General features: G+C 37.8%; 1 protein-coding gene across 4 annotated transcripts in view; it reads right to left on the reverse strand.

The window, feature by feature from the left end:
* Arl15 (ARF like GTPase 15) overlaps positions 1 to 22,382 on the reverse strand; it is a 379,440-nt gene that overhangs the window by 239,157 nt on the left and 117,901 nt on the right. For all 4 annotated transcript variants that reach the window (XM_070041162.1, XM_070041161.1, XM_070041164.1 and 1 more), the window contains exon 2: positions 7,715 to 7,859. In XM_070041162.1, the coding sequence (XP_069897263.1) occupies positions 7,715 to 7,859 (145 nt within the window). The remainder of the gene's footprint in view (positions 1 to 7,714; positions 7,860 to 22,382) is intronic.

Below are 22,382 nucleotides of genomic sequence, written 5' to 3' on the forward strand. Positions count from 1 at the left end.
CTTCCATGTGTTTGCAGTTTGAACTACATATCCACTTATTCATTTGTTTTCTGTCTCCTGCTAAACTGCAAGGATTCAGAATGTGCAGTGTATAGGATATCCTGTATGCCAGTGTTGGTCACATGAACAGATTTCAGTACTGCCAAGAACCTAATAACAATTCCAGAGTTAGTGTCCCAAGAAGAAAGTGAAGCACAGAGAGGTTAATCTCCTCATCAAAAGTATTAAGTGCTATATTCAAACTTGAACTCGGGTCTTGACACTATAGCTCTACATTGCTATGCCTCTACCATGCACCAACAAGCCAGCTGAGCTTAAACACTGCTAGAATTTACTGGGCAACATATGCACCTCATAAACTCACTAAGATATTTTCCCTTCTGTTTGGAAAAAAAGTCAACAGGAGGAACCCAAATAAGTGGACTCAGGTCCACACAATATTGTTATTAGTAGAATGAAAAAATAATAGCACGAGTTGACCAAGTCCCTTTTAATATATCACTAATAGAGCCAGGGACTTGGGAAGGGAAAATGTCTGATCATCATTTGCTTCTTCAAACACTGAGTGTCCTCTGGTTATCTCCACTGGGTGTAAGTATGTGGATGTGACAAGACATGCCTAGCAGTCTCAGCCACACAGCTCAGACTCCTAGTGACAATATTTTATTATCTTGGCTTTGAATTCCTCATCTACAAAATGAGTGAACTGGGTTAGCTTTTTTAAGATTTCCTCTAGAACTAGGGCTCCATTATTTATATTAGGAAAGAAGGCAGAAATAACAGCAACAAGTGAGTCCACCCTTAATGGCCTCCAGTATTGGCTGAAGGCTGCAAGGGTAGGTCTCCCTGGGCTCTGTTCAAACAATTGGAAGGTGGAAGCCGAAGTTAACGCACTCATTTTTTCCTGGCCTACCTAAGCTACATTAGTAAGACTAAAATCTCCCTGAAGATTTAACCCCACAAATTTTAATAAATATATGAGTTAGTAACTCTTTAGGGAAATAACTGTTTGCATAGCCTTTCAGTCTTTGTTTTGCAATCCTTAAATCCAACAAAACCTGTAACACAGACGAGATGGATTTGAAGTTTTTCAGGCAGGGGAAGCATTCCTGGAATTGTAACAAAATTCGTTTTGGGAAGAAGGTTAGTCTATTTTTGTTCATCATGTGGAACACATGAATGTTTTACTTGGGCATACACACTGAGTCCTCTTCGCTCCCTCCACCAAGTCTGCACACATGCACATCGATACTTGATCTATGCTTCTGAAATTCCTGGGTCACTCTAAGAACTGCTGAAAAACATTCCATAGATCTGGTGGTCTTGACCTGGCCCAAGAGCCTTATTTATGCCATGGTAATTTTGTGATGTTTGGACAAAGACCTAGCAGAAATTCTTCTAAATGTGATTTCAACATCATACAAGGAAATTTAATCTAGTGGCATTTGCAAAACACAATCCTTTCACAGATACCAAAGTCTGACTTTCTAACTTGTTTCTCTGGTTAACTTAACACATATGCAGCTAATACTGAAGTTATTTAAATGCTTCATTCAAATTTTCATGAACTTTCTGTCATTCTTTCAAACTGTCAGGATCTTTTTTCTATTTTAACTGAGTGACATACTACTTGACATTTTTTTTCAAGCACAGAAATAGATATCCTTAAAGATATTTTCAACATTTTAAAATTCCAAGTGTTCAGTTTTCTCTATGTTGTTCTCTATGTTCTATCAATATATTATCCTTTGCCTTTAGATTCCATTTCTCTGGTTCATAAAACAGGTAGGAAGTGAATATTCATGAAATCTATAGATAAACAACTCTTCTTATCAATAAATCCCTCACATGTATACAAAATATTCACCCCAAACTGAATTTCACTTTTTTGTTTCTTGGAGATGAAAGAACAGGCTTCCCAGCAGGTCTTGTTCTTTGAAGACTTGTTTTTGTTTGTTTGTTTGTTTGTTTTTGTCAGTTGTGGGGCCTGAACTCTGGGCCTGGGCGCTGTCCTACAGCTCTTCAGCTCAAGGCTAGCGCTCTACCACTTGAGCCACAGTACCACTTCCAGCTTTTTCTACTTATGTAGTGCTGAGGAATTGAACCCAGGGCCTATGCATGCAAGGCAAGCACTCTACCACGGAGCCAACTTTCCCAGCCCCTTGGAAGACTTGTTAGCTTTGATAACTTAAGCTTCTTTAGAAAATTATGTTAAATATGAAAAATTGCTGAAATAAACTTTGGATTTTTTTTCTGCCTTAAAAAAAAAGACAAGAATTCTTACTTTGCTGAAATTAAATGGACATATTCTTTTTACAATGGTGTGTGTGTGGGGGGGGGGGGGGGTGTTAACGGGCATAGGGCTTGAACTCAGGGGCTGGGCACTGTTCCAGAGCTTTTTGCTCAATGCTAGAACTCTACCACTTTGAGCCACAGTTCCACTTCTGGTTTTTCTGGTAGTTACTTGGAGGTCAGAGTGTCATGGACTTTCCTGCCTGGGATTAGCTTTGGGCCCTGATCCTCAGATCTCAGCCTCCTGTGTAACTAGGATTACAGAGAGCCAGTAGCCGCCTGGCTTACAATGTTTTCATTTCATAAGAAATTAACTCTAACAGTAGAGTCTTAATTGTTTGGAGCTCCCAACAAGCTAATACATAAATTGCTTTATACTCTCAGAACATTAAAAAATAGGGAGATAATTGAAAAGAAGAAAATCTTACCATGATTGAACCACGTCAACAAAGTATATTAGTATTTATAGGTGTTCTGTTCTAGTTTTTATACAAATAATAGATTTCCATGACTTGATTTTTATACATGATTTCAAATTTCATTTTCATTTTCTTCAATATAACACAGTATACATTTTATAATCACTTCAATTGAGGTTACATAATTTATTTAACAAACTTCCTTGCTGTAGGACATTTATGTTGTTTTAAAGTTTTACTTATTATACAAAATGTTACAATGAATTATTGCCTCATGCATATAACTTCTTTTAAGTTGCATGCTGGTGATAAACTGCCAATGGCACCATTGCTAGGTTTGCGTATTCGATCTCTATGAGGAATTGCTTCCAAGAAAAGGGACAGTAACAATTACTGTGCACCCCTGCTATATGTATTCTCCACTATAATATTACCTGTATTGGGCCTTACCTAAAGATAGTATACTTAAGTACAAAATGAATATATTTTTCCCTATAAAGATGAATTTCTGGTAAAGACAAAATGTTTTTCCATTATCACCTGACCATTATTCTGTTTATGAAAAATCTCTTTGCAGACTCAACAAAATTGAATCTAGTGACCGAATTTTCAAAATATGATAGCCATAAATTCTTGTCTGTAATACTTGACTCAAACAGTTCCAACAGTATTTTCTGTTTGCATTTATATTTATTATTTTATCTTTCCATTGATTCCAAATTTTTATATAGCCACTTCCTATATCTTACTTTTTTTTTGGGGGGGGGGTCCGGTCGTGGGGCCTGAACTCTGGACCTGAGCACTGTCCCTCAGCTCTTCAGCTCAAGGCTAGCGCTCTACCACTTGAGCCACAGCGCCACTTCCGGCTTTTTTCTTTTTGCTTTTGTGGTGCTGAGGAATCGAACCCAGGGCCTCAGGCATACAAGGCAAGTGCTCTACCACTGAGCCACCTTCCCAGCCCCCCCTATATCTTACTTTTATGACTTGTTCTATGACTCTAATCCTAGCACCAATGGAAAAGTCTAATAGTAGGCAGACTGAGGCTCAAGCACACTCCAGAGTGGGAAGCTATCTTGTATCCTAAAAATAACCAATGGAAAATGGCTGGAGACGTGGCTCAGCGGTATCATACCAGCTTGGCCAGCAGAAAGCCTGGAGTTCAAATCTGAGTACAAAACATCCTCTCCCTAATCTTGTACTTTTTCTCTCTCCTTTTATTCGAACTTTTCGTCCTCTTACCTCCCAGCACAAGCTTTACTTTCTTAAACTACTTTCCCATCAATTGATTACATCCACTTCTTGATAACTTTCCACCCTGAAGTATCATCATTTACATATGAACATCAGTCATTTCCATCTTCAGATTTTCAGATAATTTGTTCATCTAGATGAACAAATTCAAACTTTGTCTAAAGAATGTGAAATGCATCCTATCTTCTTCCATTTTAAGGGTGACATTCTCCAAATCAATGGCAAGAGCGACATCCTAAGTCACCTTTCAGATCTCTAAAAGCATCAGATATAATTCACATTAATTATCTCCAGTTTTCCTGACCAGTATGGGTAGAGTTTTATCAGTCTTAAGTTTCCATTAAATTTTTTATGTTGATGATCATGTTGCCAGCAAATAGTGATAATATTAATTACTGTATTCCAAAATGGATGGTGTTACTTCACTTCCTTTTTTTTTCTATCTCCTGCATTTGCTAGAATCTCTATTATATAGTTGCATGGAAGAAGAGTATCCATGTCTTGTTCCTGATCTAAGCATCTTTTCACTATCTTTCACTACTATGACAACAGTGAAAAAGTTTTCATAGATAGGATTTCATCATTGCAGGAATTCTTTTATACTGTGTGAAGAATTTCAGAAATTACTGTTGGATTTTTCAGTGACCTCTTGAGATGATCATATAATTTTCTAGTTTATTGGTATCGTGAATTGACCTTTTTATTCTTTTAGTGGATGGTGCCAGAGCATCTTGTACATATTAGGTGAATGATCTACCACAGGGCTACAGCCCCAGCGCCAGATAATTTTTTTTTATTTTAAGGAAACCAATTCTGTGTTCCTTAGATAGATATAAATGAATTCACCACTTTATGGAGTATTGTGCTACTATGGTTGTTTGCTATATGTGGGTTGCTAGATTTTTGTTTATAATTTTTGCATGGTGCCCACAAGAGATATTGGCTATTGATATATGGTTTTCTTGTAATCTCTTTGCCTTGTTTTAATATCAGGTTAGTGCTGGTTTTATAAAGCAGAGGAAAAGATTTCCCTCTTCTTTATTTCTCTGGAAGATATCATGGAGAATTGATATTGTGTTTTTCCTTAAAATGTTTAGTAGGATTAGCCAGTAAAGCCAACCAGACCTTCAAGTGTTTCCTTAACTATAATTTCAATTTCTTTAATAGATATTTATCTATCAGGCTTCTCTATTTCTTATCAAATAAGACTGAAAAGATTTTCTTTTGAAAATTATTCATTTCATCAAAGTTGTCAAATTTATTGGCAGAAGTTGGTCATAATACTCTCTTATTAACCACTTAGAAGTTGTAGATCTTCTGATGTCATTCTTCTCCTTCCCCATATTGGCATTTTGTGTCTTCCTTTGATTTTTCCTGATCAGTGTGGCTAGAGTTTTATCAATCTTATTCACTTTTGCAAAGTGAATAAGCTTTTGGCTCCACTTCTTTGTTGTTCATTTTATTTCATTGATTTCTAAGCAGATCTGGTTCCTTCTGCTTACTTCGATTTAACCCATTCTTGTCTTTCAGTGTCTTTAGGCATTCACTGCTATAGCTCTATCCACACAAGTCCTGCTTGAAGAAGTTTATAACAAATTGTGATAAACTGTGTTGTCATTTGATACAATTTATCTTTTGATTCTTTCTTTGATTCATAAGTTTTCAAGAAGCTTCTATATAGTTGGGGATTTTGAAATATTCTCATAATTATTTTGAATTGAACTTCACTGCAGCTTGAATACATATTTAGTAAGACGAGTCCATCTAAAATCTATTGAGGCTTATTTACACACTAGATGGTGATCTAACTTGGTAAATGTTCCATGGGTACTTAAAAAGAATGTCTTCTGTAACTGGCTCCATGCTGTAAATGTTAATCAGGTAAAGTTGACTTTTAGTGTTATTTATGCCTACTATATCTTTTTTTTTTTTTTTTTTTTTTTTTTTTTTTTTTTTGTCGGTTGTGGGGCCTGAACTCTGGGCCTGGGCGCTGTCCCTCAGCTCTTTAGCTGAAGGATAGTGCACTACCACTTGAAACACAGCACCACTTCCGGCTTTTTTTTCTGTTTATGTGGGGGCTGAGGAATCGAACCCAAGTCCTCATGTATGCGAAACAAGCATTCTACCACTGAGCCATCTTCCCAGCCCCTGCCTACTATATCTTGACTGATTTTCTTCATATATTTTCTGTTCTATTGAATAACAAAAGAATATAAACTAATTACAACTGTGTTTATGTCACTTTACAGTTTTTTGTTTTATATATTTTCAAACTGTGATATTAGGTACACAAATATTCAGTATATTGTAATATTCTCTTGACTAAATGATTCCTTCATCATTATAAAATGAGCTTCTTTATCCATAATATTATTCAAACTGATATTAATTTACCCATTCTATCTTATCCGATCTTTTAATATTTTTGGTCTATATATAAATTCCATTTTATAAAGCCAATATTTTTAGAACTAAGATGAAGTATCTTAAAAATCATTTCCTTAATTGAAGAGTTAAGACCATTAACATTTAATGTGAGTGAGTGTGATGATGTTTGAACGTATTGCCCTGCTACTTGTTTCCTACTTGTTTCATTTATTCTTGTTTCCCTTTATTTCTTTTTCTGCCTTCTTTGGACTGAGCAGTTTTGACAACTCTCTGTTATTTCATTTGAGATACCACTGTTTATAAAACTGTAATTGCAATAGTTAGAACAGGGATAAGAATGCAGTCTACATTATCAGTCTACCTTCAAATGTTATTATGCCACTTTGATTATGGTTTAAGAATCCTAAAATAGTGTACTTCTTTTTCCCATATAACCTTTACAGTATTGTTCTTGTATATTTTAACTTTTTAAAAATATATATAAAGTTCACAAATCCTATACTTCCTTTTGAATTTAGTTGGTGGCAGAAATCTAACCTGAATTCATGTAAGGCTTCTCTGGTCATCAATATTTTTCCTATTTGTTATGAAACACTAGAGAATAATTTCAACACCCACTCATCACCTAAGTAATTATATCATCCTTGCCTTACTTTTGTTTTTCACTCTCCAAAGCCAATTGGTCCTCAAGCTCGGTCAAATCTAGTCCTCAAATGCTGTGTCCAATCCTTTCTTTGAGCTTTGTTCTTCCCATTACTCTCTGTGCACCATGGCTGGTGCATTCCAACTTGAGCAATACTTCTATTTCCAGCTTTTTGCTGGTTAACTGGAGATAAGAATCTCACAGATTTTTCTGCTCTGGCTAGCTTTGAACTAGGATCCTCAGATCTCAGCTTCCCTAGTAGCCTGGATTACAGGTATGAACTACCATTGCCTGGTTATGACTTTTAAGTTAAAAAAATAGCATAAGACTAATCAGTGGCCCCTGTGCTAACTGTTGCATAGGGAGTTCATAACCAAAAAAAGAGGGTTGAGTGATACTTAAAAGGAAAAACAACTCAAAATAAAACCAATGGATCACAGGATCAGAGTTCCAGACTTCAGGTTTTATAATTAATTTACCTGTGTTTTATATATTCTATGCTACTGAAATGACTAATGAGAGGGACAGTAGATGCAGTAATTTAATGCTTAATCAGGTCCCCTTCTTTGGAACATGAGATAGAATGTTTAAAACTTGCAGAAATATACAGACAAAGTACAGACCAATAGTAGGAAGGTGAGGGGTCACATATATAGCACAGTAAAAAGAGAAGCGAGGGGCTAAGAAGGAAGAAGGGACAGACTCTTGGAATGGCACCTACCTGTAGTTGACATGACATTCTCGGGACTTTCACTGCAGAGCTTTGACAACAGACTGCTCTTTCCAGAACCCGTGAGGCCTATGCAAACCAGGTCATATTCTGGTCGTGCAGGTGGTGGTCCCTTGCAGCAAAGTGCTCTAAAACACTGTCAAGAGAGAAGAAAGTGAGGTTCTTTAAAGTAAGATTGTTAGCAACATTAAAAATAACAACCTATTAGTAACTAAATAATCTACTAATTATAAGGAGGAAAATCATGACTTGAAAGGAGAGAAACCTAATCATCTTTACCAAGTGATGAATGTCACCACCCGCAGTCATGAGATGTGTCTAGCCACAGCCTCTTTTCCTGCTGTGACAGGACATGATGTCATCATACATTATTCCCCCCAAAATGTACCAGCTCAGCTAACCATAAGGAACCCAGAAAAGGACAATGTAAAGAACATCCTGTAAGACACCTTGTCTGTTTCCTATCATTTTTTTTTCCCTTTGGTATTTTTACCAGTGTCTTAAAAGTCAAAGAAAGGACAAAAGAACCATTCCAGGGTAAGAATACTAAGAAGACATAATATGAAATGGAACACATCTTAGATTACACCCTGAATCAGGAAGAAAAAAAGTGCTGCAAAATGACATTATTGGGACAATAGTAAGGACTGAATATAGACTGCCTATTAGATAACGGTGTTGCATAAGGTTAAATTTCCTGAATTAAATAACTGCACTGTGGTTATATAAGGAAAAACATCATTGTTCAGAGAAAACACACACTGAAGAACTTAGAGGTGAAGGGTCTTGATATCTGTAATTAACTGGCTCAGAAAAACTTGAACTCTCTTATCTCCATTTGTATTTGGTAAGGATTACACTAAATCAAATACAGGAAATGGTTAATAACTGGTGAAGTTGAGTGATAAGTCCATGGAAAATTAGCCGCTTTACTTAAAAATTTAAAAATAAAAATTGCCGAGACACCAGTGTTTCACAGCTGTAAGCCTAGCTACTCAGGAGACTGAGATCTGAGGATTCTGGTTCAAAGCCATCTCAAGGTAGGCAATTCCATTTTCTTTATTTCCAATTAACCAGCAAAAAGCAGGAAGTAGAGATGTGGCTCAAGGGGTAGAGTGCCAGGCTTGAGCAAAAAAGATAAGCAAGAGTTCAAGCCCCAGTATGGGCATGCATGCACACATGCATGTATGTACACACATACACACACACACGCACACACACACACAAATTCTTCTTCAGTGCTGGATATTAAATCCATACCCTTATGCATGTGAGGCAAGTATTCTATTATTGAGCTATCCCCCATCCCCATGTCTTATAACTTCTTGATGTCAAGTCAAAATAAAAAGGTTTTAAATTTAATCACCAAAATAGGTACATAAATTTGAACTCATTAGAACCTTACATATTTCCGCCTCGTTTGCCTTTGCTAAACTCTGTTTCAGGTCAAATGACCTTAGGGTGCTATGAACTATAATATGGTTACAAATAAACGTATTTGCTGCATAACAATAAAGATCAGTGGATTTGGGAGATAAGATCTCATTCATTAGGGCTTTATCTTTCTATCTATTCCACATCTATTTACTAGGGGCCAACCAAGTACCAGTTTTGTAGAACTTCAAATATTCAGGCCCTGAGTGATTCATGAGAGAATGGAAGAAAGGGAGAGGCAGTGGTCAAGGAGAGACTCGCTTCTGGGTCACCTGGGGATCATAAGGGAAGAGACCTATGAAAAACCTGTGTTGATTCTTCTGTCAGATAAAATCTGAGTCCTAATTAGCTGTCAACCTTGAGTAATTCTCTCCCTTGTTTCTCATGTCTAGTCACCAAGCATGGTCTATAATATTATATCTGAAATGGCTCTAAACTTGTCAACTTTCAGCCTAAGCTACTGTCACCTAACCATCAGCATCCTCCCACTGGTTCCAGTATATTTACTCCTTCTTGTACTTTGTGTTCTCCATATAAAATATGAAAAAAAATCTGATTATATCTGCTTAATCTGTTCCATTGAGTTCTGTCTACTTTGGGACCCAACCTTCAAGGTTCTCCATAACCTGCTATAGTCAATGCCACTGTCTCTCCCTCATTCCTCCTGGAACAGTGATGACCTATCTCATTCAAGGCACTTATCCATGTTCTTTCCTATTCCAACTCATGGCCTAGCCAAGTCCTAACCACCACCCTTCCCCAGGGCATACAGTTCTGACCCAAGATTTCATAGCAATTAGTGTCAAGCTCTCCCAGCACGGTTGCGAATTCATCATGAAGGCAATTACAGTTTCTTAACTATCCCCACACTGTGGGAAACATGTCCGACCATCCTCATCCGATTATCCTCAGGGCCTAGCAGAAGAGAGTACAGAAACTACCCTCAAGACATAATTGTGGAGGTGAAAATGAATGATATTTAAGTTCTACCTAAGGAAAAAAAAGTGAATAGATATTTGATCTATGTTCTCTAGGTATCCCAATACTTTAAGAAAAAATCACATGCCACTGCATGTCAATGACAGCGTTAGCTTAGTTCCCAAAAGAGTTACTTCAATGTAGAAAATCTACTTTGTTGGTAGGTTTAGAGCTTCTTTTTTTCCCCCTAAATTCATTTCCCTCAGTTTTTAAGAGGTTCTACTGACTTCTGGTAAACAGTATTTTATGATCCATATTCTACATGGATTTATGAAACTCTAATCACATTTCCTTCTCAGTCTTTTCAAGCCTAAGGAGTCCTAATTATTTCAGTCTGTCTCCATATACGAACTTGCCCTATTCATTCATCTCAGTAGCTCTTCTTTGGCCTTACTTAGTCCCATTATGCCTTCTCCTACAAGATTAATGATCTCAACTATAAACACCCTTCTAGATGCCAACACTTCACATTCTGGATTCCTATGAATGGCTCACATTGTCTAACTTTTCACAACCTTTTTTCCTTGAAAAAAAAACAAAACACAAAAACCAAGTATCAGACTCAGGATAAAGAAGTCTTTTCTAGAGAAATGTCTATGTATATTCTTACAAAGATGGCCATCAGCTAGCAGTTGTTCTTGCATAGGTCAGATCTTCCATGTTTTCCTAATGCAGACAACACTACTCATATGGCTTTCCTTATTGTTTTGCTTTGATCTTTCTTGAGGAAAGTTGAGAGACGCCCTATTTCTGCTCCAGAGACCATCATCTTCACTCAGTTCCTGTGCCAGAATTCCTCTAGACCATTCCTCAGACCATTTCCTGGATGGCTGAAGAACTAGCCCAACAGAAACTATCATAAAGCCTAAGTACAAAAGTAAAATTGCATGTGATTGGTTGCTAGCACCTTGTCTGATTTACTCATAGACCAATATCAGTCAACATACTTTTGCCTGGAGTTCCACTATTTTCTCTCCATGGACTCATTAAAATCCAAAGTATAAACACTTTGTGTATCGAAACTCATCAATCTCTGTAACACAAGCTACTTTATTCAGAATACCCACATACATCTGACATTAAAAAAAAAACAGGAATGAGAATCTGTTAACATTATACGTACCTTTGGTCCTCAGCTCCTCCATACCTGAGCTCCTCTCTGCCCTAGAGTTCCTGCCCTACAGCTGGCCACTCCCATTCTCTGCCCATACCCACCTACCTCAACTTCCAGCCTCAAGAACCTCCAGCTACCTAAATAGGGGTAGTAACATGTGTTCCCTCTCCTGAGAAATATGGCCCCTCTAATAAACCTTATAATGATCTTGAGAAAATGGTTTTCTTAAAGGGTAACTGCTTTGGCCAGGTGACTGGGCCTCTGTTAATTACATTTTAGTTATATAAATCATTTTCCTGAGCCTGCTTGCCTACAGGTGGTCCTCTGGGATGGACATGAAGGATTCTTTCATATTCTACTTCTCTCTTCTCTCTGCATGTACTTCCCACTGATGGCATTTTTACTCCTCTAACTCCAATCCCATAGAATGCTGAGCCCTCCAACCTGACAATTCCCTCATTATACCTCCATCACTTTCCTGAATTCCTGGCTCTGTAGTTCCCATAGTTCCGGAAAAATACTAAATCTGAAAAATCTGCAAAACACTTAACCAAAAACAATCCTGGCTATCAGAGTAAGGTTAATGAAATTATTATTAATTATTATCACCATGATTATTAGTGATTAATGATTATTACAAGGTAGAATATTTGAAATCAATCATGGAATGTTGGAAATAAATAAATTCATGGTTAAAGGAAAAGTGTCAGATTTTTTCAGGCAAACAGATAAAACTTGTGTGTTCCATTTCAACTGGGGGATATGCTCTCCCCACTCCCACAGCAGGCAGGTTTCATTTTTGTTTTTGTTTGTTTGTTTGTTTTAAACCTTTAATCAAGCATTGGTTCTTCTAGTCAATTTACTTAAAATCACACGTTTTGGCCTCTAGACTATACTGTACCAAAGTTCATTGTGTTTGTCGCCTACAGCAGTTCGGGCATTGTGAAGAGTAAGCCCTTTTCACTGCTGTACAATACGAGACACAATGCTGTCGGCAGTCCTGACAGCGAGCGGCAAACTCGGGCTTCATTCCCAGGCCAGACACTGAGGCATTGTGTGACTCCACTCAAACCCCATAAACCTATCCATGCTTCAGTTTCCCCATGATTAACCAGTAACGTTTAACACTATCTGCCACTTCCTTTCTTCAGGAGGATGTTATGAGGCATGGATTCAATGCATTATGCTACTAAGAAAGGCGCCAGACAGGCAAATAACTGTTCATCATGATGCTCATTTTCCTAAGGTAGCTTGGCTGCTCGTTAGCTTCCTTGGGCAATGCCTGGCAGTATATAGTCCAGTCTGAGCGCCTCCCACCCCACACACACACCCGCGCACAGCAGCCTCCACAAGCAACTTCCCACCCTAGTTCAACCCAAGATGCTACACACATCACCCCTTGGCCCTAGCTTGCAGCAGGAAATAAAGAACAGAGCCTGTCTGAATTGTAATTACACCCTCTGGGGGGCAACCAAGGTCATGGTATCCCTTGCCTACATTACTTCATTTCACGAGTCTTTTCCCACAGGGTCAATTATGACTTACTCCTTTTTGAAAGAACCCACGGTATTTATTATATTTGGTCAGGACGTGGGACATTCTCTCTTAAAATGCATGCACAAACCTTTACCAGTTTCATCTGTGAGAAAATGATGCACCAAAGTCTTGAGTGAGGGCAAAGCCTAGAATCACCAGTGATAGCTGGGTAGTAGACTTTAGCCAATCACATAATCATAACTAAAATATAAACCAGCTAAAATGCACAGGCATAAATATAAGGAATATTGGCATAAAGAAGGAAGGTGACCAGAGGTATTAGTCATAAGCAACAAAAGATAAACTTGCAAAGTTAAAAATGAAGGTTTGTATTTAACTTTGAAGCAAGATAACAAGATCATTTATAAAATTTATCCATTTTTGTTGAGGACAGTATGAAACATTTCATAGGCTAGACAGAACACTAAACAGAGTGGATCCTCAGTAAATGTCTTTTCAATAAGTCAGTACCGTATAGCACTGAGCATACAACTATACAACACATTTCCTTCCACATTTCCACCTTGATGACTCTAGCTACCTACATTGCTTACTAGTCTGTCAAAAGTCCAAGCACTTAACCTTGGCACCAAGGTCCCACACACTCAGAATGAAAGGCCCTCTCTTCTTTGAATTGGCAAATCCCTATTCAAACATCTGCCTAGGCAGCAGGCACCTCCTCTGGGAAGTCTTCCTCTATTCTCTCAGAGAATGAATCCTTACATCCACTTCTTGGTCCCATACCCATACTTTTAACACTGCAGATAAAACTATGCCATATCATATATATATATATATATTTTTTTTTCTAACTACAGATTTATCAGATAATAGAAATCTGAACACAGACCCAGGCTATATCCGCTCTTAGTGCTATTACTGGTTCATAAACCTTAAATTTTACAATCTCTGAGGGTGCCCAAGCATCAAAACGGGGCAATAAGACTAGTTTTCCTGCCACTACATATTTCTGGCTGAGAAACTTAATCAAAAGCCTCCCATTCTGGCACCAGCCCCGGCTCTGCCAGTATTTCCTACCAGCCTGTGTCGTGAAATTCCCAGCCTTTTGGGACATGGCATTTGTTTCAATTGATGCTCTGTTTCTCATCATGAATACAAGATTTTATTCTGAGTACGATTTCAATTTGATTGAAGCTCTGTGTAGTTCCTGGAAAAATGTTTCTTCCGTCAGCTTCAAGACTTCGCTACAGACACACTGTCTACACAGCCATGGCCCAAGCCCCACACTGCTTCTTCCTTATTTAAATATGGGTCTTGCCAGACAAAAACTCAGGGGACTCTGTGACAGACAGCTGTGTCTTTTTCTATGCAAGGGTAGGGCAATAAATACTTGTTAGATTAATAAAATGTATATGAGTGGGTACCTAAAAGCAAGACCCCCACTTTTAAAACTTTAGCTAGTGGTGGCTCACACCTGAAATCCTAACTACTCAGGAGAGAGATCTAAAGGATCATGGTTTGAAGTTAGTTCAGGCAGGAAATTCCATGAGGCCCCAATTAGTACACACACTGTGCGCACCCGTGCGTGCGTGTGTGCGTGCATGCGTGCGTGCGTGCGTGTGTGTGTGTGTGTGTGTGTGTGTGGTTAATTGGGATAAGTTACAGAGTGTCAGCCTTCAGTGAAAAAGTTAAGGGACAGAGCCAAAGCCCTGAGTTCAAGCACCAATACTAGCAAAAAACAAAACGAAACATAACAATGAAGATGAATTCTTCATTTTTTATGGGAGAGGGGGCAGTGCTGGGAATTGAACCCAGACTTCAGCCATGCTAGATAAACATTCTACCACCAAGTCATACCCTAGTACCTAGAAGCATTTCCTAACACTAAGTAAGTTCAATGAATAAAATATAAAATATTAACTATGTAAAATGATCTGACTTGTGTTTTCCAAGTCTATAATAGTCAAAATGGATCTGTCTTTTGACAATATAACCCAACTAAAACAAGTGTGTTACAGGACGAGTCATTATTGCTGCCCGAGCTCTGTGGAAGAGACCTCAGGATGGGTGGGTGTCCTCATTAGTTGAAGACAAATCTGAAGACATCTTGTACTTCTGAGCACCAGATATTTAAGTGATTTTTGAGTAACAGTTCACTTCTTCCTGAGAACAACACAGCAAGAAACATAACGAGAGTGGCTCCTACAGAGTGGGATTCAACCCTGATGATCTGGTTCGTGCTAGAGGTGCTTTCTAAGCCCCTGGAATTATGGACCACTAACTTCTAGAGTTTTGACATGCAGAAGAGTCTTCAGTGCCATTCCTTGCAGAGAGTCATATGTTTGATATACCAGGATGGTGAGTAAGTTGCGTAGCTGGGTCTGTGTCAAGATTGTTTTGCTCCAGACCCCTAGTTCATATCATAAAACGGATATGTCCACACCTAAAAATGGGGTGTTTCTGTTGTTGGGAAGAAGAGAGTCCAGTAAGCAAGTTTGTCTGTATAATTGAAGAGAAAGATGTCTAGCAAAGGCAAGGAAAGATGCAAATCTTTGAATTGCTTTTTACCTGCAGTTAGTTTTCCAACAAATGTTCCTTTCCTAGGGAAAGGGGTCTATGGAGTTTCCTCCCCACTCCCAAGCTAAAAGATTTAGAAAATAAGTCTCATTAAAATTCCCAAGGCTGAATTAGGGAACAGGAGAGAAGAGGATGGGCTGAAATGGGCTGTTAGCTTCTCTTCCAATGTTTGCTTCATTCTTTTTTTTTTTTTTTAATTCTCTAGAAGGCAAATACATGTATAAAGAGAAGCCCATGCTGATCTTAGAGAGTTCTGATTCTATATCAGTAAGTTAAAATCTCTATTGGAAAAGTCATCTAGTTCTCCTACTTAAAAAAAAATATGTGCACGTGAATTTTACTTCAATAAAGCAAATACTATATAAATAAGGTGTGTTGGGGAGAATACAGAGGAAAAATACAAGAATACACTAGGATGTACAGGAATGCACGTGAAAGGAATGTCTTTCTACATGCATGAAAAAAAATTCAGATGTGGTGATATATAACTAATGGATCCTGCAAATGACAAAAAAGAGTATAAACAAGTTCAAGATGACACCAACAGAATCAGAAATAATAAGCAAAGCAATGGAGTACTATCAAATGTGTCCTTGATTGCTAGCCACAGCCTAGCAGAAGACTAGTCCCCATGATGCAAGAAGAATCTCCTTTTTAAAGTCAAAAATCCCATAGCTCTTTCCAAAGTGAAAAACAATAAACTGTTTTTGGTTTTGTTTTTAACAGAAGATAGGTTAAACCTTTTGGTGATGTGGGCTCCTAGGAGCTCCTAGATGAAGGCTTTGGCCCAGAATCGTCCCAGGGCTGAAGCTTCCAGCCAATACATCACATTGCCTTAGGACACTAAGTCTGTCATTGCCTTACCCTTTGTATTTCTCAATCCACATTCCCTTTTGGGGTGAAATACTCCATTATTTCTGCTTTGTTCTGGGCTGTCTCCTGTCTCTGTCCCTATTAACTCGTGGCAACAAAAGAAACAAACAGAAGCAGGGGATTTCATGCCTAGCAGCTATAGACATTGGCCTCCCGGCTTTGCAGAGGGGCAGACATCTGAGACTCTGAATGGAAGAGAGTGCTGCTGAGCTGAGCCAGACCTGGGGCCTTGTGGCTCCCAGTCTGCATCACTCATCCCCCACAGCAGTGGCATCCATGAGTCCTGTTTATGGGTATTTCACATGAACCCAAAGTGAGGTTTGAAAAGCTAGAGTGTGTACCAGCTAATTAATTCTCATAGCTATCCAGAATTTCAGATCTACTCAAGAACAAGATTAAAAAAAGAAGAAGAAATTAAAAGAGGAAGCTAAATGGAAAACAAACGTGCCTGTCTGATCTTTAAAATGGAATTGGTATCTAGTACTGGTCAGATGGGAAGTGTAATTTTAAATATCAATTTTATAATAACAAATTTATCCAATAAAAGGGGCAATAAAATCCCCAGGCATGCATGTCTATAACAGAACCCAAGCTTTTGTCATTTTATAAACATCTCCAAATCAGGACTTCACCTACATCAGTTTCAGATCATGTACTATTTTTCCCCCCCTAAAAAGCAAAGAAATACAAATTTAGCTGAAAGTAAAAGAAAAAAAATAATACATTTTGTATCAGACCTCTTTTTGAGTCATTATCTGAACAGCATTTCTAAACAGAAAGAAGAACATCAAAATATGAAAATGCTTTTAACTTTTTTTATTAAACAAAAGGCATTTTCCTGTATATTATGTACTTGGAAAGAGTCGGGACATGAAAACATTTAAAGAGAGCAAGTCTCCCTAGGTAGCTTAGACCTTCAAATGGATTAAAGTCTCCCCTAAAATCCCCAGGAAAGAATTCAACAAAATATAGTCTTTCTCTTACTGGTGTTTTTAGAACAGGAGATGAAGAGGTTTATAGCCAAAAACTGGGGGTCAAAAATTGAACTAACTTTGCTTTTAGTCCCTAATGATTGAAATCTACTCCATTTCTTTACTTAACAATCTTTGGGCCCTATAAAGATGAAGCACATTCTCACACTCTGTTGGTCACCAATCCTGTATATCCATTTACCCCAGCCTCTACATCCCCTCCCCACTTCCCATCCTGCCTCAGTCCTAAGGCTTCTGATCAGGACATTACCACAGTTCCCTGGACAACCATATCGACTACAGTGTAATTAGCTCCAGTCTCACTCAACTCTAAAATGCTATCATCTTTCTAGAACAGCACTTAAATCCATTTCCAGGATTTAAAACCATCCCATTGCCCAAATAATGTCCAAATTCTCTACACAAGTGAGTAGATTCAGCCTTAGTTGTCATATTTGGTGTCTAATGGTTGTTATTAGAGATTCTGTGAAATGTCTGCAAAGCCTTTAACACAGGATGTAACACATAAAACTTAACAGTAGTAATTCTTATTGTTATTTTCCCACTATATTCTTGGCCCCCTAAAACCCCCTTCATGTCATCCAAAAATCCTCCCTCTGCTGACACATCCAACCATCTTCCTCTAGCAGATTCCTTCAAAGTTCAGTTCAGTGTTTACCTCCACCAATACCTCTAGGACTCTCCTTCTGGTTTAAATGACCTTCTTCAATTTCCCTTAGCACCTTTTCTATTCTGTAGTTACAATACTCATTGTTCTGTCAAGTACAGTTGGCTTATCTCCTTTACTGGACTTGGAACATTTGATTACAAGTACAACTTCCAATCCAACTTTGGAAACTGGGTGTCTGACCCAGCATCCAAGGCACTATGTGGTAGGAATGCTCTCCAGTAAGGAAGTACATGACTTTCAGTGCAGAGCCAGACAGAACTCAAATGGAGTGCTATAGCACAAGTTAAGAGTTTACTGCTAGCCATTATCTAGAAAATAAGTATCATCCCTTAGGATAGCTGGGTGTCATATATTAGGATGTATATTCTAAATAGTTACCAAATTACTCAATTAGTATTAATATTATCACGATCATGGTTAATTGTGAAATCTGTGACTTAGAATGGTGTTTTCCTAAAAAACACTGATTTTTGTGAAACCAAACAGGATTTTTCTTGCAGTTTGTAATTAAAGATAATTCAGGGTTTAGGTTCATCATCCATTTGATCACAGATCTTAAGTAATAGAACAAATCCCAATGATGGTTAATAACATATAGGCAATCCTTTTGCTTTATTGTAATAATAATTAAAAGAGGTAATAATTGAAATTATAAGATGATACTGTGTGAAAACATAGGTGGATTTTTTTGTCTTCTCATGAGAGAACATTAAAAAAAAAAAAAACTTTTAAACCTACTGATCTATCCTAACCATTTCTCTTTGAAAATGAGTCTTTACGCAGACCCAGACAAAGGCAGGTCAGGTAGATGTGTGTGTAATCCTTGTGCATTCTCCAACCACACTGCTTTAACTGCTGACAAAGACAAATGTTTACTACGGTCTCATGAAGAGCCAATACAGTGAGTTAGATGTTATCTCACCTCACACATCAACACACGTGCCAGACAGATTCTGATTGCAAAGTCTGTTATTGGTGATGAGAGCGGCAGAAAGGGCACAGCTGGATATTTCAGATCCACAGCTGAGCTGGCAGCAGTGGTAGTTCAAGACATCTTCTCACTTTAAAAGCTGGAATTAATCTGAGAGTTATTTAAAGGTGTGCTTTATTAAAGAGGCACTTTCTGTCTACTACCAAACGTCACAAGCAAAAGCTGAATACACAGACAGAAGACAAATCTACTTGAGAAGATCATCTATGCAATATAAACTTATTTCTTTCATCAGCCACAAACTACTTATAAAAAATAAATTCTAGCAAAAACAATCTGCCCTTCTTCCCCAAGATTAAGACTAACAAGAGAACATATGTTATATTTAAATGGTTTGGGCTACTTGTTTTATTTATATTCCCCAAGGCTCCTAAAAACACAAATGCCTAATGGATGGTACAGGAACCTCTAGAAGATTAGTATTGAAGGCATCCATGGATCTAGCTTTTTTTTTTTTTTTTGGCCGGTCATGGGGCCTGAATTCTGGGCCTGGGCGCTGTCCCTCAGCTCTTCAGCTCAAGACTAGCACTATACCACTTGATCCACAGTGCCACTTCTGGCCTTTTCTGCTTATGTGGTCCTGAGGAATCGAACCCAGGGCCTCATGCATGCAAGGCAAGCACTCTACCACTGAATCATCTTCCCAGCTCCCATAGTCTTACTGAAATGAATACTGATATCAGCAATTTCCCTTACTCATACTATACCACCTCCTCCCCTAACTCCGAAAAATTCAAAGGAGTTCTCAAACTATACAAAGACAGGAGATTTGAACATCCCAAGTACTTTTCGGAAAGGCATATTTTCTTTTTTTCTCTTGTACAGGTTTTGATTGCAAATAATAGAAAAGTGATACAGTGGGAAGATTCTGACATTCACAGAACTGGTGAGAAGACAATAACTGCAAGAACTGAAATGAGGCCGCTCTACAGCAGCCATGTTCAGAGCTGCCATTCCCCTCAACTGCCTGCCTCCCTCAGCCCTACTCCACAGAAGCCACTAGAGTGGTCTCTCACTGCTCTAGCCTGGGGCAACAATCAAGCTGGAGCCTCCAACTGGCAAAGTTGGAGCCAGGTAGGGGAAAAAAATCACCAATGACTCTGCCTCCAAACTGAAACAATGAAAAGGAGCTTGAACCACATGTTGTGGGATTCCCAACGTATTCACTTGCAAAGCTGCTAAACAACAGAATCAACTATCCATCTTCTCCTTCAGATAGCAGGTTCATCTTGTACTACAATTTAAAGTCATAATGAACAGTAATTTGTTCACCTTCCATTTCTATAATTCTATTCTGAAATGAAACCAGCTAAGTCTTAAAAACTGACAAGAGGAGTCAGGCTGAGTCTAGACAGATAGAGGATGAGAGCCTAAATAGAACACGCAATCTGGATTTTCCTGACCAAACATATTCTGCACTCTTGGTGTCCTACTCGTGCACTGTTACTTAATACTTTATGTGCCTCCGCTTCTTTCCGTACTTCACGGATAAATCATTACATGTAAGAAGATGTGGCTGGCTGTGCATGTGTAGGAGGCAAATGTCTGACAGCTCTTGTGCTTGAATTTGCATATTCTTGCTTTCCTTTCAACTTTTAATATCTTGCAGGAAGAAAATGGGACAGGACCTAGTTGGAAGCCCAGTGTAGCACCTAGCTTTTGTTACTTGAAAACAAAAGCACAGCGGGGTAGTCTGGGCTATTGTTTTGTCACCAGAAACATACATATAAAACCCATAAACTTCTTAAAGATGTGTGACTGTGAGTTTTATTTTGTGTTTTTTTAAAATAAAACAACTTTGGGTTTTGACATGTTTATATAAATAATACAGTATCCTGCAAGTCTCCTCTTTCCAGTTTGCAAACTCATAATCATGAAGCAATTGTTACAACAGCAAAACAAAACAAAACAACAAAACAACAGAAACCTTACTCATCTGGAATATACAAAAAATTAGAGCAATCATATTTATGGTTAAAAAGATAAAAATAAAACATGGTAAATAAATTCAACAATAACATGACAGGAATAAGCTATCAAGAAAAAAAAAACAGAAGAACAGGAGTGAGAAAGAAATGATTAGATATGGGCATGTGTTTACAACCAATAAAAAAAGACATTATGTTTCATGTGTTCAGTGAATCTGCAAAAACAATTTATGATATTTTGTGTTAAGAATTATGACTCCATAGCTCCCCATGGCTTAAGTGTGTTAATATCAAATTTATAATTAAGATAATTTTGGATAAAAAATCCCCAAAGTAATTTTTCATAAACTAGACATAGTGTTTGCCAGAGATAAAATGTGCATCATCAAAAAAAAATTTTTTAAGTATCTGTGACGATCATGTTTCCCATGAAATCATACAAGGGGAATAAAACAACCCCAGGAAAATGCAAGAATTCCAAGCCTTTCCATTTCCTAATAAATGGGGCAATGTCATTCTTTCTGATGGAGGCATAGAATTCCATTGTGTATATATACCACATTTTCTTGATCCATTCATCTACTGAGGGGCATCTGGGTTGCTCCCATATCTTAGCTATAGTAAATAGAAAAAATTATATTAAGTGAAGTAAGCCAGGCCCAAAGAAACATAGGTCCCATGGTTTCCCCTATTTGCAATAACTAGTATATGTCTGAGTCAAGCAGAAAAGGTCAGATAAGTTAATGTTAGGAAAATGAACCCTAAGATATGTATTCAAATGTTTTTTTTCTTTCATGCAATTGTTTCTAACACATTTATATAAGATTATTTCTTGGTTGCTTTGTATGTCCCTCCCCCACGGTATAACCCCTGCTTTCACTGTATTTGATGTCAGTATAATTTGTGGAGGGGAAGGGGAAAAACAAATCATTTAAATAGGGATACAGGTGGACCCATTGCAACAATGAGATGTACAAGTTGTTATGCTGAAAATGAACTTTACAGCTTTGGTGGGTGGGGGATTGGGTGGGGGAGCAGGAGGAGGATGGGAAGGGATGGGAAGGGGAAACAAAGGAGGAGGCTACAATGTTTAATAAGAAATGTACTCATTATCTTGCCCATGTAATTGTAACCCCTCTGTTCAGTATTTTCACAATAAAAAAATAAAATAAAATAAAATAAATTTTAAAAAAGAAAATGCAAGAATTCTCTGCTATGTAAAAATCTGAAACAAAGAATTTTAGTCATAACAAACTTTGCCTATATTAAAATAAGACCTCACTGCCACATCATCTGAGGTCAGAAGGATCAGGTGGGAAATTTAAAAACTGATCTAAGATTATCGTAACCAGCAGGTCTTCTAAAAACCATCTCTCTTTCTTCAATTCTACTCATTTTTATGCTGCCCAAAGCAGTGCAAAAGACATGATATCCTAACAGGAAATGATACACTGAAAAGTGTTAAAGCACACATGACCACATGACGTATCTTATGCTTTACTGAATGTATTTACCATAAGCCACGTCAAATCCTTCACAGAAACAAGTGAGAAGTCAAAACAAATACATTTTGATCAAACAAACATGGGCAAAAAGTATAAATCA

This window comes from Dipodomys merriami, unplaced genomic scaffold (genome assembly GCF_024711535.1).
Source record: "Dipodomys merriami isolate MVZ:Mamm:240054 unplaced genomic scaffold, mDipMer1.0.p SCAF_30, whole genome shotgun sequence".
NCBI classification, from domain to species: domain Eukaryota; kingdom Metazoa; phylum Chordata; class Mammalia; order Rodentia; family Heteromyidae; genus Dipodomys; species Dipodomys merriami.